This window comes from Sorex fumeus, unplaced genomic scaffold (assembly GCF_029834395.1).
Source record: "Sorex fumeus unplaced genomic scaffold, SorFum_2.1 ptg000007l, whole genome shotgun sequence".
Taxonomy (NCBI): domain Eukaryota; kingdom Metazoa; phylum Chordata; class Mammalia; order Eulipotyphla; family Soricidae; genus Sorex; species Sorex fumeus.
This window is the reverse complement of record NW_026606064.1, coordinates 60,010,776-60,026,914: the sequence shown is the minus strand read 5'-3', so window position 1 is coordinate 60,026,914 and position 16,139 is coordinate 60,010,776. Positions and strand designations below refer to the sequence as shown.

General features: G+C 44.3%; 1 protein-coding gene across 6 annotated transcripts in view; it reads left to right on the top strand.

Annotated features, from left to right (window-relative positions):
* The first annotated feature begins 6,702 nt into the window (after window positions 1–6,702).
* WAC (WW domain containing adaptor with coiled-coil) overlaps window positions 6,703–16,139 on the top strand; it is a 73,487-nt gene continuing 64,050 nt past the window's right edge. For 3 of the 6 annotated variants that reach the window (XM_056131293.1, XM_056131268.1, XM_056131258.1), the window contains exons 1-3: window positions 8,084–8,260; window positions 8,653–8,689; window positions 10,211–10,406. In XM_056131293.1, coding sequence (XP_055987268.1) covers window positions 8,220–8,260; window positions 8,653–8,689; window positions 10,211–10,406 — 274 coding nt within the window. In that variant the 5' untranslated portion in view covers window positions 8,084–8,219. Of the gene's footprint in view, window positions 6,828–7,514; window positions 7,596–8,083; window positions 8,261–8,652; window positions 8,690–10,210; window positions 10,407–16,139 lie in introns of those variants that run through there. The other 3 variants (XM_056131300.1, XM_056131275.1, XM_056131285.1) reach the window with 3 other exon arrangements.

Here is a 16,139-nt window from a genome sequence, read left to right as displayed (position 1 = left end):
CTCAGATCTTAAGAGCATCTTTTAAGGTTTTTAAATTCACAAGATTTTGCATGTTGAGGTCAGCAACGTAGCATAGCGGTAGGTGTGTGTGAGACCCTGTGTTTGATCCCTAGCTCTACAAAAATAACTGATTCATGAGATTTTCTACATAGCCTCACTCAGTATTTGGAAATGCTCCTTTGGCATAATTAAATACTTGGTGGTGCACAAGCACTATTCCTGGCTCTGTGCTCAGGATGACCTCTGGTGGTATTCAGAGAGCCCTGAGTGGTGCTGGAGACAGATGCAGGAATGTGGCCCAAGTGGCCACCTACAGGACAAGTGACTTTACCTCCTGTACTTTCTCAATGGCCTTTGAATTCTGTACCTTTAATATCCAAATTTCAGGACTGGAGAGATAATATAGGGATTTAGGAGCTTGCCTCACATGCAGCCAATTCTGGTTCGATCCCCAGCATTGTATATGTGGTCCTAGAGCACCAGCAGTAGTGAGCCCCGAGCAGAATCAGAAGGAAGCTCTGAGCACTGCAGCGTGACACAAGTTCACACTACCCAAATTTCAGGATGTATGTTGTTTTCTTTTGCTATGCTTTGTAGATACCACTTTTTATTTACTTTTAAGAAATTGAGTTTGTAGCAACAAAAAAGAAGGAAATCTGTGCCATTTTTCAAACTTCATGTCTCTGCTTCACACACTGAAAGTCTATACATTATTTTTAGACATCTAATGTTATTGTATGCTGAATAGACCACACAGTGGTTTTCCATTCTGTCTGCAAATTGCTGCAGGTATGCAGATGTAAAAAGTTTGAAAACCACTGGATTACAAGATCAAAAAGATCTTTTAACTTTTATATGCACTGGGAAACTGAAATTTTTGCATGTCTTGCTCTATTGTGATGGTCTATAATCAAACCATCAATACACCTGAGGTACGCCTGCATATTTATAATTATTTTTCATTATATTCTTCTCAGTGAATATGTAGATCAATCGGAAAGTCAGAAAAAAAGATGGCATGGATCAGGTTGGTAGCAGAGATGAAAGGATCTGGACAGAGATATTTAAGAAATTAAAATAGGAACTAACAATAAATTAGATTTGGCTTATAGAGGAAGGAAGCAGTAAGAATGACTCCTGGGTTTCTATTTTTGAAAAGTGAATGGTGGTGTAACAGTATCAATAAGAATCTGCATTGATTCTCGGGTCAGACAGATTGCTGAAAGAGCTGGGGGGGGGGGGGGCATGTGGAAGCCCAGGGTTTGATACCTGCATGGTCCAGTGTAGGAGCAGCCCCTGAGCATTGCTAGATGTGTGTCCCTCATCCCCAGAAAGAAAAACTGAATTATGAAGATCTTTTTCTCCCTAAAAAAAAAGTAACAGAAGATTCTGTTGAGAATTAAATAAAATAATGAATTAAAAAAATCATTTATGAAGCCCTAACACATTGGAAGTCTTCTATGAGTGTGAGCTATTTTTAGTCGTTACTGACAGCACACATTCAAAATGACCCAGTTTAAAGGCAAGGTAATGAACTCATTTTTTGTACATTTCACGATGCAATTGCTTTATACGTGTGTGTTGCAGGTAAGTAAGTCATTGGATAGTCAGGCTCAGAACTCAGGAAAAAAAATTATGAGCTAGAAATACAAATTAGGAGCTGGAGCGAGAGCACAGCAGGTAGGGTGTTTGCCTTGCATGAGCCGACCTGAGTTCGATTCCTGACATCCCATATGGTCCCCCAAGCACCACCAGGAATAATTCCTGAGTGCAGAGCCAGGAGTAACCCCTGAGCATCGCCGGGTGTGACCCAAAAAAAATACAAATTAGTAAATGATCTGTGTATAAGTTACAATTGCGAACAGAAGCCAAAGAAGCATGAGTGCCTACAAAATGAGAGGACAGGTTATTATTTTAAATTTTAAGTAACCTTCACATGACAAAACTGTACCATGTTCGTGTACAACTCCTGATTTCCTGAGCATCCACATTGTTTATCACCGTGAATCATCACTATCTAAAATGGAATGCAATTAAAAGGCACCCCCTATTCATTAAGCAATAATTCCGCAATTCTGCCTCTTCCTATGCTGTCAAATGAGTATACTTTCAATCTCTCTGCCATTTTAAATATTTCATACAAGTGGAATCAGACTCAGTTTCTTGTGCCTAGCTTTTTACTTAGCATGTTTCTCGAGGCTTATCCAGGTTGTACATGTATCAACATCATTCTTATTTGAGCTGAATAATGTCCCATTAAAAAGACATAATTTGGTTCTGTTGATGAACATTTGGGTTGGAACCACTATTTAGCTATAATTTTTTTAAAGGTGATATCAATGTGTCTATTTTATTTATTAAAAAAAATTTTTTTAATGAATGACTGTGAGGTACAGTTACAGACTTATAAACTTTCATGCTTACGTTTCAGTCTTAGCTATAAAAATTCTTGTACAAGTTTTTTGAGTACTTGTTTTCAGTTCTCTTGAGTAGCATTTAGCAGGATTTAGGAGTACTATTTAGGAGTAGCATCGCCCCAATTGTAATTCAATGTTTAAATTTTTCAGGAATCACCAAATTTGCCCTTCTGCCTTCCCTCCCTTTCCTTTTATTGAGATTTCATCTATTTTTCATTGCAATTTACAAAACTCGTAATTGTATGTGCTTCCAACACTATACTCTCCACTAACGTGCCAGCATCCCTCCACTAATGTCTCGGGTCCAATCTCATTCTCCCCACTCTACCCCTTGGCAAACCTGGTTCTGCAGCTCAGCTCTCGGGGAAATTACCACTGGCCATTTTTAATTCCATTACTATTTTTCTCTATAAATCTCTCACATATGACAAGTCATTCTGTATTTGTCCCTCTCCCTCAGACTTTCCTCCCAGCATAATGCCCTTTAAGTCCATTCATGTAGCAGTGAGCTGCAGAATTTCATTTTTTTTCTTAGAGAAAAATGTTATTCCATTGTGCATACGAAGCAGTTTCACTATCTACCCATCTGTCCTTGGACATTTTACTTGTTTCCAAATCTTGGTTATTCTTAACTGTCATAAGAGCGTACATACCTTTATTGAAATAGTATTTGGGGGTTCACAGGGTAGATGACAAATAGTGGAATTGCTGGGCCAATGGAAGCTCAAAATTTTTGAGGTCTCCTTATTTTCCATAGTAATTGGACCACACAACATACCTGCTAACAGCAGATGAGGACTCCTTTTCCCCAACATCCTTACCAGCACCGGATGTTTCTACTCTTTTTGATATGTGCCAATCTTAAAGGTATGAGGTGATATCTCCTTGTTGTTTGGATTTGATTTTATTTTCCTGATGAGATGAAAAGCACTTTTAAAAATACATACATTGACCAATATCATGCAGAATCCTATTTTCCTGGGTAGATTTTATGGGTTTAATATTTAGGTCTTCTTTGGTGGTGGGAAGAGTTAGGACCACAACTGGCTCTGCACAGGGCTTACCTCTGGCTCTGCATTCAGGAATCAAGCCCTGAGGCAAGGCCTGGGGGGGGGGGGGGGGGCTATATGGAGTGGCAGGGTTAGAATCTGGGCCAGCTGTGTGCAAGGTAGGAGCCCTACCTGCTGTACCATCTCTCTGGTTCCCTAAAGTAAGCCTTATAATTTGATGAAAATTCATACCACAAATCTAAGAGTACAAAGGATTTTATTTTAATGGCAAGAACTGAAGCAAGGGCCCTCATATGTTCAAATACTCTACCACTGAGCTACCTTCCAAATTCCAGGGATGTATCTACTGTTTTATATTATAGTTAAAATAAAGAATCCTTTAACCTAGGTTCTATTCCTGGAATCCCATATGGTTCTGGAGCCTGCAAGGAGTAACTCTTGAGTGCAGAGCCAGGAGTAATCCCTGAGCCTGGCCTGGAGTGGCCCCAAAACCAGGGGGAAAAGCAAGAATTAAAAAAAAAAAATTTCCATTCAGAAAAACTTTTGCATGTTTTTCTGGTTGATAGATGGAATGGTGCGAATTCAAGAATCCTTTAATAAAATCATGTATCTGGGTAATTTTTTTCATATTGCGAATGGAACCTAGTTTATATAAAAGCAAAACAGTACATACAGAGTTAGTGCTCTATTAAATTTTCCACACCAGCTACAGAAATACAGCATGATATCCAGATAATGGGGAACTCAATAGGTACAATGGTGAGAGCTGTTACTAACTCTGCTAGAAAGGACAAAAGACCTGTGAGGAATGAAAAAGGTACTGCCAGAATTAGAAGATTTTAAACAGCTGTTTAAAAGGTCTGGGTAAACAGATTAATATTACACAGCTGAGGGCTATCCACCCCCCTTTCAACCAAATTCTATTTAGTCTCAAGAATAGGATGAACTACTCAGTATGTTAAATAGATAAAACAAAGAGTGAAAGAATACAATAAAAGGTAAAGGTAAAGGTAAAGGCCCTCCTGTTGATCGTCAATTTGCTCGAGCGGGCCCAGTAACGTCTCCATTGGAGACTTTGTTGTTACTGTGTCTGGCATATCGAATACTCTCGGTAGCTTGCCGGGCTCTCCGAGAGGGGCGGAGGAATCGAACTCGGGTCGGCCATGTTGGCTGCGTGCAAGGCGAACGCCCTACCCGCTGTGCTATCGCTAAAGAAAAAAGGTAGCCAGCGAGCTGTTCTTTTAAAATGTGGGAATAACATTTAGGAAGTATTTTATTAACTAGACCTATAATATAGTAAGTAGGTTTTGAGAACCCCAATCATGTTTTTTTTATCAAGTATTCAATACATAAACCTATTTTTTGTTTGTTTTGGTGTCTGGGCCACACCCAGGTGCACTCAGTTTACTACTTGCTTGAGATTCAGGGATCAATTTTGGGTCACCTAGGGTGGAGTGCTAGGATTAATCTGGGTCTACTGAGTGCAAAGCCAAGTGCTGAATTTTATCTCTCCAACTCACATAAACTTGTTTTAATAATAATAAACCTGGTTGCCAGGACCACTAATCTAGGACGTGTTCTCTCCAGCAGGCATATTACAGATTTGGATGCGTAGGAAGACGAAAAAGAACTTCAGCACTAGGGTCAAAGAGGCACAGAAGAGCAAAACTGCCAACAAAAATGCAGAGAAATGTAAAAAACAAAATGAAACCCACAGGTTTACAGTATGAGAGCTTGAACAGAAAGACTTTATCACTTTAACCTCATCTGTGAATGTGTGCTTAATTTTTCACCAATCTAAGCTAGTCCATGAATGCTGTGCATACTGTTTTTCTGGGGGTTACAACTAAATTTTAGTTCATAGGTAAATTCCAGACATGTCATCTGTGAAATGATGAAGACTGATATACAATGCACGGAATCATTATCTCATTAAGTCAGCCCAGTTTACTGCTTTTGATTAAACTACATGCATAAAATCTGGCAGACATCATTCAAACAAGATATAAGGAACACAGTAGTTTTTGAACAATCATGCATTACATTTGGGGCAGAAGTGGTCTCTCAAGAAATGTTTGGGGACTGGAGGACACACCTGGGGAAATGCGGCAGAAGGGTCAGTGTTAAGACCCCAGGACATGGTGTGCTAGGTCCTGCAGTGCCAGTAGTATCCGCGGCCACTCCCCGGCTCTAGGGGACCAGGGATGCTAGGGAGCCTCTTAGGTGACACCACTATATCCTTGGAAAGCTCTGTGGTGCCAGGGATCAAACTGGGCCCAAATCCCTATAACTGTCTCCCTAGCAGGCATGTATTGCATAGAATGCTTTTTTTTATTCTTCTAATTTCAAATCTCCATCTTATTACAGAAATTATGAATCGCGCATAAAACTCTCTGGCAGTTTTTGCTTAGCTACTGACAACTTCGCTTGGTTTTACTGATTCTCAAAGCAGAACAAACAAGTGTCTCTTCGTTGTTGATTTTGGGTCACACCCACGGGTACCCGGCACTCCCGCATGCACCCCCACCCATAAAGCAATCATCTAAACATATGGTGAATGGATGTGACAAACACGGTTATGTAATTACTATTATTTTCAGTCAGTTATGGGTTTCAGGCCTTTACCCCATACATCATTTCATCTTTAGGCCCAAAGACTTGGACTTGTTGGATATAAAAAAGAGACTTTTGGGTATCTGGGGGGCGAGATGTTGCTTCTTCAGGTCCATTTTCCATCCCATCCCCCACACGGCCCCCGATGTTGAGCTATTAAGCTATTTACTGCATGTTTACCCCTTTCCATTCAAGTTGCAGTGCAAGAAGTGTAGAACGGAAGGAAGAAATCATCTCAGGATTGCTGCCATCCAGCCAAGCTGTTTTGGGGAACACTGGACCGTCCCCCCGCCAGTATGCCAAGGATGCGCTGGGGCCCCGGTGGGGCCCGCAGCGCTCCGGAAAGCCAACACAAGGAGGCACACCCTTTTACTCACATGCCCACATGCTGTATCTCCGACTGAATTTTCGATCACCAAAGGGGTTCAAGACAAAGAGGAATCGGAGTGGGGATTAAAAAACAAACAATAAACAAACAAGGATATAAAAACGGGAACTGGGCCCAGCCGCGGGGCGGAGACGGGCCGCGGGCCGCACGGCACATGCCCGACACGTGCCCCGCGTTCGATTCCGGGGCACGGCCACCGCACGCAGCCCGGCGGCGGCGGGGTCCTCCCGGCCACTCCCCCCGAGCCAGCAGCGCAGCCGGTGGATCCCGGGCTGGGGGGCGGCCGGGTGTCACAGGCGGATCGGCGGTCCGACCCAGGAGAACCCACCTCCCCGAACTCCAGCCTCACCGCGCAGGCCCCGCCCCGCGGCGCCCTCTGCATCAGGGGGACCTGCATCGGTAAGGGGAGCTCCCGGGCCGGGGACCTTGGCACTCTGCGCCCCACGCCTCTGGAGTCCTTCCCCGCCGCCTCTCCTCGCTCGCAAAACTCGCTTTCCTGGGTGCTGCTGGGCGGGGGGTGGGTGAGGACTTACTTCTAAGGCGTCGCCCGACGGGGCTCCTGGCAGCCCGGTCGGGTTGGGGGCGGGGGTCGGTGCCCAGGCCCGGGCGCCTACTGCCCCGAGAGCGGGCCTTTGGGGGCGCAGAGTGCGCGCTCCCTACATCCCCGAGAGGCCGTCGCCCGCGCGCGGCAGGCGCCGGGCGGAGGGGGCGGCCGAAGGGGCTGTTCGGGGCGGCGTCCGCCGACCGCCGAACGAGGGGGTTTCGCGACCACCCGGGCCGGGCCCGCGGGGGCGGCGGCCGGCGAGCTCGCCCGCAGGGCCCCCTCCCGCCCCCGCGCCTCGGCGCACGCGCAGCCGCCGCCCTGCTCTCGTTCGAGATGGCTCCCGTCGCGGCCCGGCGTCGTCGTCCCGCGGGCGGCCGCCTGCCCGCGCTCCCCGGGGCTCCGGGGCCCAGGCTGGAGCGGGCGGCGGAACGCGAGTATCCCTGAGGCGGCGCGGCGGCGGCGGCGGCGGCGGCGGCGGCGGCCGGACGCCCGCACAGGAGCGCGCGCGCGCGAGGCCCAGAGCGGCAGCGGCGGCGGCGGCGGCGGCGGCCGGAAAGAGCCGCCCGGGCCGCGAGGAGGCGAGCCAGGCCGCGGGAGGAAGCGGCCGGTCGGGCTGAGCCGAGGTTTGCCGAAGGCGGCGTTCCGGAGCCGCGCGGGGCGGGGAGGAAGGCCGAGGGTGGGCGAGGAGGGGAGTGGCGGAAACTGCCGAGCGCTGCCGAAGGCCGCCGCGGCCGAGTTGCCCGGATGTAGTTGGTGGAGCGGCAGCGGCGGCACCAGCGGCGGCGGCGGCGGCGGCAGGAGGCGGCGAAGGACCCGGCGCGGCGGCGGCGGCGGCGGCGGGGGGGGGAGGAGGAGGAGGAGGAGGAGGGGAAGCGGCGGCGGAACGGGAGGCCGAGAAGGTGGAGGAGGCAGTCGCTCTCGGCGGGGGGCTGAGTCGGACGCGTCTTCTTGGCTTCCCTCCCCTCTCCCTGCCCTCCCCCCCCCCGCCCGCCCGGCTGGCCGCTGCCGCCTCGTAGTTGGCGCCGCTGCCGGGGCTCGAGAGGGAGCGTGGTGTGGGCGCGGAGGAGGGAGATGGCCCGAGAGCGCCGGCGCTACTAACGGGGGACGTGTGAGTCGCCGCCGAGGGCGCGCCGGGCCCCGGTGCCGGGGCTGCTGCTGCCGCCGCCCGCCCGCCCGTCCGCCTGCCCGTCCGCCTCTCGCGGCCGCGCTCCCCCCTCCCCCGACACACGCTCACAGGCCGGGCATTGATGGTAATGTATGCGAGGAAACAGCAGAGACTCAGTGATGGGTAAATTGGCTTTTCGTTCGGGGCCCGGGGGCGGGGGGCGGCGGCGGCGGCGGGGGGGCTGTTCCTCCTTATCTGGGGCTGGCCGCGCCGCCATTTTTGTTGTTAACCCTGATCCCGATCGGGCCGGGGAAGGAGGAGCAGCCGCGCGGGCGGGCGGGCGGGCGGGCGGCGTTTCCCCCGCGCCTGCAGCCGCGCGGGTCGGCCGGGGGTGGGTGCGGGTGCGTGTGCGGGTGCGTGCGTGTGTGTGTGTGTCCGGGGCCGGTACGTTTGCGGGGTCTCCCGCGAGGAGGGGCGCTGGAAGGCGCGCGGGGGGGGGGGGAGGGACCCGTTTCTTCCTTCCCCCCTCCACCCCGCCGATGTCTCATGTCGCTGCCTCTCTTCCTGTTTTTCAGCTGTCACGACCGGAGGGGGGACTCGCAGCCTTACCAGGTACCAGGCGAGGCCGGGCGGAGGGCTGGCTGCGGGGGGACGGAGGGGGAAGGGAGGAACTAGCTACTCGAGCGCAGGCTTCAGAAGTCGCTGCAGGCCCTGCGGTGCAACAAATCCGAAACTAGCCCCGCGGGGACCCCAAAACGGCCGCCTCGGCCCCCCCGGGGCGCTCCCCAACGTGGGGAAGTGAGTTTATCCCGACAGGTGACACGAGGAGTTGTTTTTGTTAGTGATATATATATATATATACACTTCTATATATTTATTTTTTTATTCTCCCCCCCAGCTCCCCGAGCAAAAAAAAAAAAACAGCCAGACTGGGGTTTTTTTTGGGGGGGGGGCTCGGTAATTATCGAGCGATAAGGAATCAATGCTAGGTCATTTTGGACCCTCCGTTTATTGGGGGAACTCAAGTTAAAATTAGGTGCAGGACAGGGGAAGAAACAATTGATCTGCGACTCCTAAAGTGTGTTGTAAATCTCTCAGCCTTCCCTTTTGAAATTTTTGGTGGTGGTTTCTTTATTTCGCTACAAATAATTGCACTGGGGATGAAAGAGAATGCTTTGGTTTCTACAAGAATTGGGATCGCTAAATACTTGCGGACCTAATTTTAATACATGTGGTTCTAGGTACTGCGAGTTCCTGTTAGTGCAGTTACTGTATGTTAAAATAAAAAAAAATTATGATACAAGTGGTTCCTGTTTTCGGGGGGGAAAATCTTAAAAGTATTTGGTAAATATTAGATCACACAGAAGTAAATAGTTACTGTATCAAAATAGGTCAGCAAATTTCTGAGCTGATAGTTCTATTAGGAGCCAGTGTGAGTTGTTAAAGCATCTCCTCTCCTGATCATGTAATATTATTACATTTAGATGTGTCAAAGATTAAACTTAAATCTTCCCTCTGCTAAAACCTAATTTTACACGGTATCGTGAGGGTCCTACCTGCTTGTTAGAATAAGCAATAAGTACCATTAAATTTTACTATACTCCATATCCGATATTTATATACCTGAAAATTGTCTGGCACACCTGTAAGAGTGGTAACTTGGATCAGGAATGCTTCATTTCGTCAAAGAATCTGAGAAGTGAATGCTTATTAGTAACGATTTGCAAAGCATGCTTTGCTTTTTTTTTTTTTTTTTGGCTTGTCAGTATAATAGTTGTAGAACAAAAAGAAATTACAGTAATTCTGGAATCTTAATGCTCAGAAAAAAATTAAGTATATCAAAGTATTTCATTTTTGGTGGCAGGAGAGGGTTATATCTAAGATACCTAAAGGGAGTGGGTTTTTTTCTTTTAATTTTTTAAGAAATCGTATGCTGTTAATTTGTATGAAGAATCTTATGACTCTTAATGTTTTAAGGCATTGTTTGAATAACTGGGAAGAATTGGAAATGGAAATTTTAGTTTTATTTGTAGATATACGTAAAGTCAATGAGGTTATTACACCAAAATGTGTGATAAAATTAATTTAATGTTGCTTCAATTTTTTCTCTTTTGGGGGGCTGATGTTTTGCAGGCACTTAAGTATTCATCAAAGAGTCACCCCACTAGTGGTGATCACAGACATGAAAAAATGCGAGACGCCGCAGATCCTTCACCGCCAAATAAAATGTTGCGGAGATCTGATAGTCCTGAAAACAAATACAGTGACAGCACAGGTCACAGTAAGGCCAAAAATGTGCATATTCACAGAGTTAGAGAGAGGGATGGTGGTGAGTATCTCTCTTCTCTTACCACCTGTGTTTATTTTTAATAAAAGTTGTATACATAGCAGTAAGTGGCAGTTAACATACTTTGTGGGCTTTATCACATGGTTATGTCATCAAAATATTTGTCAGTTTATTGATTCCTGAACAAGCTACTATAGGAATGATATGCTAACCTGAGCGTCTCTGAAAATGAACCTCAGGGCTGATCATAAAAGAAGGGATTTCTTGTTTATTTGGCGGGGAAACACTGGGTGGTGCTCAGGGTTCCTGACTGCTCAGGGATCACTACTGGTGGGGCTCTAGGGACCATATTAGGTACCAAACCCAGTTGGACTCCTGCAGAGCAAATATCCTACTCAATGTACTATAGCTCTGACCCCAGGAATACATTTCTGAATGTAGTTTTCAGTATTCTCTTAATGAGGAGAGCCATGCAGAGCATTTTTCTAAGAAAGGAACTTTATTTTTTTTAAGTTTTCTTTCATTGGGCTTAGTTTATTTTTAGATTCTTGCATGTATTTTTTAAGTACAAGTACACAAAATATTTTCTAATGATGAACTAGAATTTGTGAAAACTAGGCTTTTTTGATATAACTAAAACCATTTATGATGCAGAAATTTCTTCTGGGCTTTTGTTGTCAGCATTTAAAACTTTCAGATTCTCTAGGATCTTATTGATTTAACTTCTGTACTGTGTTCAGATGTTCATCCCGTTAAAAGTTAGACTCATTTGTACAGTGCAGTTACCTTTTCGGTTTTTTGGTGGTAGGAGACTGAGAAAGTAAATTCAGTAGCTTTTCATACTTTTTGCACAAAATTAGCCAAAGCAGTCATTTTATATCTAAAGCATGCGTGCTGTTATTTCTAAAAGCATACTTTTATGTCTAAAGCACACAGTTTTATTAAGGTAATTAAAATGTTTTGATTTTCTATAATATCTTATTTTGCTCATTGGTTTGAAATATGCACTATTGATTTGTGCTTTTATATAAACTGAGAAAGTCATGCTTGTGTTTTTCTTCTACTTAATTGTCCACTTCTCATTTTTTTGCTTTTAAAAGATCCCTTTCATCTTTTGTCGTTTTGCCTCCTAGTACAGAAATCAGCTTTACTTGCTGTGATCAGATATTAAGAAACATTGGCCTCCTCGGCGTAATTGCTGGACTGATGAAATTTATAATGTTCAAAATTGCATTGAGTTGAATGATTTCCATGACTAATGGATGGGAGGAATGTATAGTTCTAATGAGTATAGGTATAACTTAGTGCTTCTTGTGCAGATAAAGACTAGAAATGACTGGTGGGTTTGGTTATATTTATTAGTGGTAGGGGTTTTCTGGTAGTAGAATTAAATTTACTAATTTTAATTCTGTCCGTAAATTTTCCATAGTTTTATAGCCAATATATAGTCTGAGGTGGTAATTATGCATTGTTCTGTAGTGGAGTTCAACTATATTGTTAGCTCTTGGAAGGCAGGTTCTATTTGTACTGTGCTTTATTGATAATTATGATGAAGTAGAATGTGGTATCATCTCTTCATGGACAATGCTTGAAGGTCGTTGGTTTTTTTTTTTCCTTCCCTTTTTGGGTCACACCTGGTGATGCACAGGGGTCACTCCTGGCTCTGCTGCACTCAGGAATTACCCCTTGCGGTGCTCAGGGGACCATATGGGATTCTGCGAATCGAACCCGGATCGGCTGCGTCCAAGACAAACGCCCTACCTGCTGTGCTATTGCTCCAGCCCCGGTTTCTTCAAATCTATATCTATATATACATACATACACACATACATACACACATATATAATTTATCTGCTTTTTGGTTTGGGAGCAACACCACACAGTACTCAGGACTTAGTTTTGGCTCTATGCTTAGGGATCACTCACTTGTGGCAGGGCTCAGGAACCATATAGGATTCTGGGGACCAAACCTGGTCTTTGGCTTCATTAAACTGCATTCCGTAAAGTTTGGCACAAATAGTCTGTATCTTTCATCTGAAAGTGACCTCTTACCTGGCTTATTGTCTGCCTGTCACTTCTGGTGACCCATCACTCTTGCACCATTACTCTTACAGTGTATAGTTTTTCTGTATCATTTCGTTTACTTTTTATTAGTATCTGCTGGTACTTCCACTTGTGAGAAGCTTAGAATTCTTAGGCCCCACTTAAGATTGCTTTTTAGTTGCCAGCTTGTCTTCCTCTGGAGCCTTTTAATTTATAATTCTTTTTCCATCTCATCTCTATTATATCTACCTATATTTTTTTATGTAGGAATTGAAATAAATACCATAAAAGATCACCATTCTGAGTTTATAGTGCATTTTGGATGCTAATCCTATCCTTTTGGTGATGTGATTCCCCTTGATGCTTAGTTGATTGTGGTGTTTTTTTTTTTGTAATTGTGTTGGCTACAAAGCTATTCTGATGATTTCAGTAAATATCTAATAACTTAATTATGTTCTATAATTTGTGACTTGCAATTTTACAAGCAAGTTAATCAGAGGTTGACTTTATAGTATATGTTGTTTTTCTCACTGTCACCTGTACATTATCATACTTTTAAAAAAGGATTACTTGATTCTTTCATGTTACTTTGGCTTTCCTTGCAAAGTTCCAGTTCAGAAAGGTTTAAAAGGGCCCCTGCTATGTTATTAAAAGTAGAAATGGATTCAGAAGAATTGTCAGTCTTTAATTAAAATAAAAATTCTCGTATGGTAGTATAGTTGAGTTATCAGACATTACCCTTTAGAATTTATTGTGGGGAATATAGATAATGTATTGTCTATTGAATCATGAAACATTTGTGAGATTATAGTTTAAGAAATTTTTAGTCAGCTATCTGCAAACTATGTAATCCTTTGTTAAAAATAAGCGGTAGTGTTTGGAGTGCATGTGTGAAGGAATGCAGGTTCTCAGTAGTTCTCAAGGTTCCCTGAAGCCTCACTGAGCTGCTTGGAGTCCTGCAGTGCTGGGGATCTGATTTAGGGTCATGTATGTGCAAAAGCTGGAGTCTTAGAAGTCCCCTCTTTTATTATTTTTTTTAATAGGAGTAGAGCACCACTGCTAGTGCTCACTGTGGTGCTGGGACTCGTATATGCAGAGAATGAGCTCCAATAATTTGTTTCCATGTCTCTTTTGAACCTTGGTCTCATGCACATAGGGCATGTGCTTTGCTGCTGAGCCACATCCTCTCCCAGCTCTTTTAAAACTATTTCCCTGACTCAGTCTCAAAGTGTGTGTGTGTGTGTGCGCGCACACACTTTTATTTTTACATATACTTTTTATTATTATTATTATACTTACTCCTGGCCCTGTGCTTAGTCAGGGATCCCTCCTTGCAGTGTTCAGGGAACAGTATGGGGTGCCACAGATCAAAATATGCAAACAAAGAGCCCTGACCACTATTCTGTATCTCAGGCCCCTCAGTATATTTTTAAGGTGTATTTTTTGGGTGCTATGACATAGGTTTGTTTCGTTTGAGGGCCACATTCGGTGGTACTCAGGGATTACTCTTGGTGAGCTCAAGGAAGCATATGGGTGCTGGGGATTGAATCTGGGTAGGTCACATGCAAGACAAATGCCCTACCCACTATAGAAAAACTCTGGTCCCTGATAATGACATGTTTTTAAAGATACAGGTGACATCCAGAGCCCAGAATATGAATATAGAATGCAGGTTAGGTTTGTCCTTATGTGGAATTTTTAAGTTCTTTCCATCTAACTAAAATAAATATTTTTACGGACTAGTTTTAAATGATAATTAAAAATGTTACTAGTATAAGTTGACGCTCAAACACTTGAGTGTTTGAATTGTCCATGTCCACTTACACTCAGATTTTCTTGTAAACAAATATATCAATAAAAACAGTAAAGTACTACAGATGAATTTTTGTAATATTTCTCTGTAGCTATTGTAGGAACAATATTTATATAAATACAGCATACAAAATACATGGGCGGGGACCATGCCCAGGGTGTGCAGGGCTACTCCTGGCTCTGCTCACGGCAGAGTCCTCCGGGGGACCCAGGGAACATCAGGGGTGATGGGAATCAAACCCTGTGCAAGTGCTGTTCCTGATGTACTCTTTCTGGTTCCGCATGATTCACATTAATGGAAGCTATTGCTGCTTATATTTTCAGTCAACTGCAGGCAGTCATTTTGGGGATAATAATTGTGGATTGACTGAAAAGGGGTGAGCATTCCTAGCCCACGTATTATTCAGGTATCATTTATATAATCAACTAGGGATGATGGTTATTTTGATAGGAAGTCTGTAAAACTTCTTTACAGCTTTATTCTCTTGAGATTTATATCATCTTTATCAGAATTAGCTCTAACAAACTTAATTATAGGGTATGTTTGGGATACATCTTTGGGATGGTTTGGATACATGTTTGGGAACTGGAGAGAGAGTAGAGTGAGTAAGGTGCTTGTCTTAAATGGTGGCTTTGGTCCCCCACGCTGCATACAGTTTCCCTAGTAACACCAGGAGTAAGTCCAGAGCACTGCTGATTGCCATCTATAATACAGAAAAGAAACATCAATAAGTATAATTGGTTAATTGAAAAATATTGGATTCCAGGTTTGTGAGACTTCAGTGAATTTGCATATATCTTTTAGATAATGTCCAAATATTTTGAATCCCAAGTCCCCTTCTCTCCCCCAATGCCCTTCAGTGGATTGGTAAATACTGTTTTTAAAGATTTAGAACTTTTTTGGCTTTTCATTAAATTTTTTTGTCTTATCTCTTACCCATATCTGGAAAAATTTGGAAACATTGTCATTTCATTGTTAAATAGGTTATTGTACTTAAGAATTATTTGAACAGATACTGGAACAGCTGAATGTGGATAAGTCTTCTCTGAAAAATTGTTACCCTGTCAGAGATGAAAGAGTTAGGCCTATTGAAAGTTTATTTTGTGGATGTTCATAGTTGGTAACAGTAGCCTCAACCTTTTTCCTGCTGTGCTCTTCCAGACCCTTCTAACCTTGTTTCCTTCCTGTGCTCCCTCCCACCCAACCCTTGGCTCCCTCAGCCTGGGGGCTGAATGGAATCATATGACCCATAGTTGAGAAAGGAAGGGGATTTGAAGCATGAATTATTTCAAAGGTCATTTTGCCTTATAGTCTCACTTTGCCCAGTGGTTTTACCTTACTAATGGTAGTACATATCAAAGCTTGGATATTGACATTGATACAATCTATGAGTATAGTTCAGGACTAAATTGTCTCATTGCAGCTAGTGTTTTACTTTTTTTTTTTTTGCCTAAATTTTCACTAGGAAGAAACTATTTCTCAAATTAAGCCCTTAAAATCATAGACTTATTTGCAAAGAAACTTTCATACATGATCTAAGTGTTACTCATGACTCTGCGCTTAGGAATCACTCCTGGTGGGACTTGGGGACCATATGGGGTTCTGAGGATTGAACCCAGCTGGCTGTGAACAAGGCAGGTGCTATGCCTGCTGTACTTTATCTCAGTTCGTCTTTAGCATATACTTTAAGAGAACAAACAGAAATCACCTCCTTGTTGATACTCAAGGCTGCTACTGCCCACCCCTGCCCCCTCTTCATTCCAGAGCATGCCCTTTTATCCCCAGGTGGAAATCTCATCCACTTTGAGAAATTCTTTCTAGAGAGTAAGTAAGTAAGTAAAGTAAGTGAAGGCCCTCCCGTTGATCGTCGATTTGCTCGAGCGGGCCCAGTAACGTCTCCATTGGAGACTTTGTTGTTA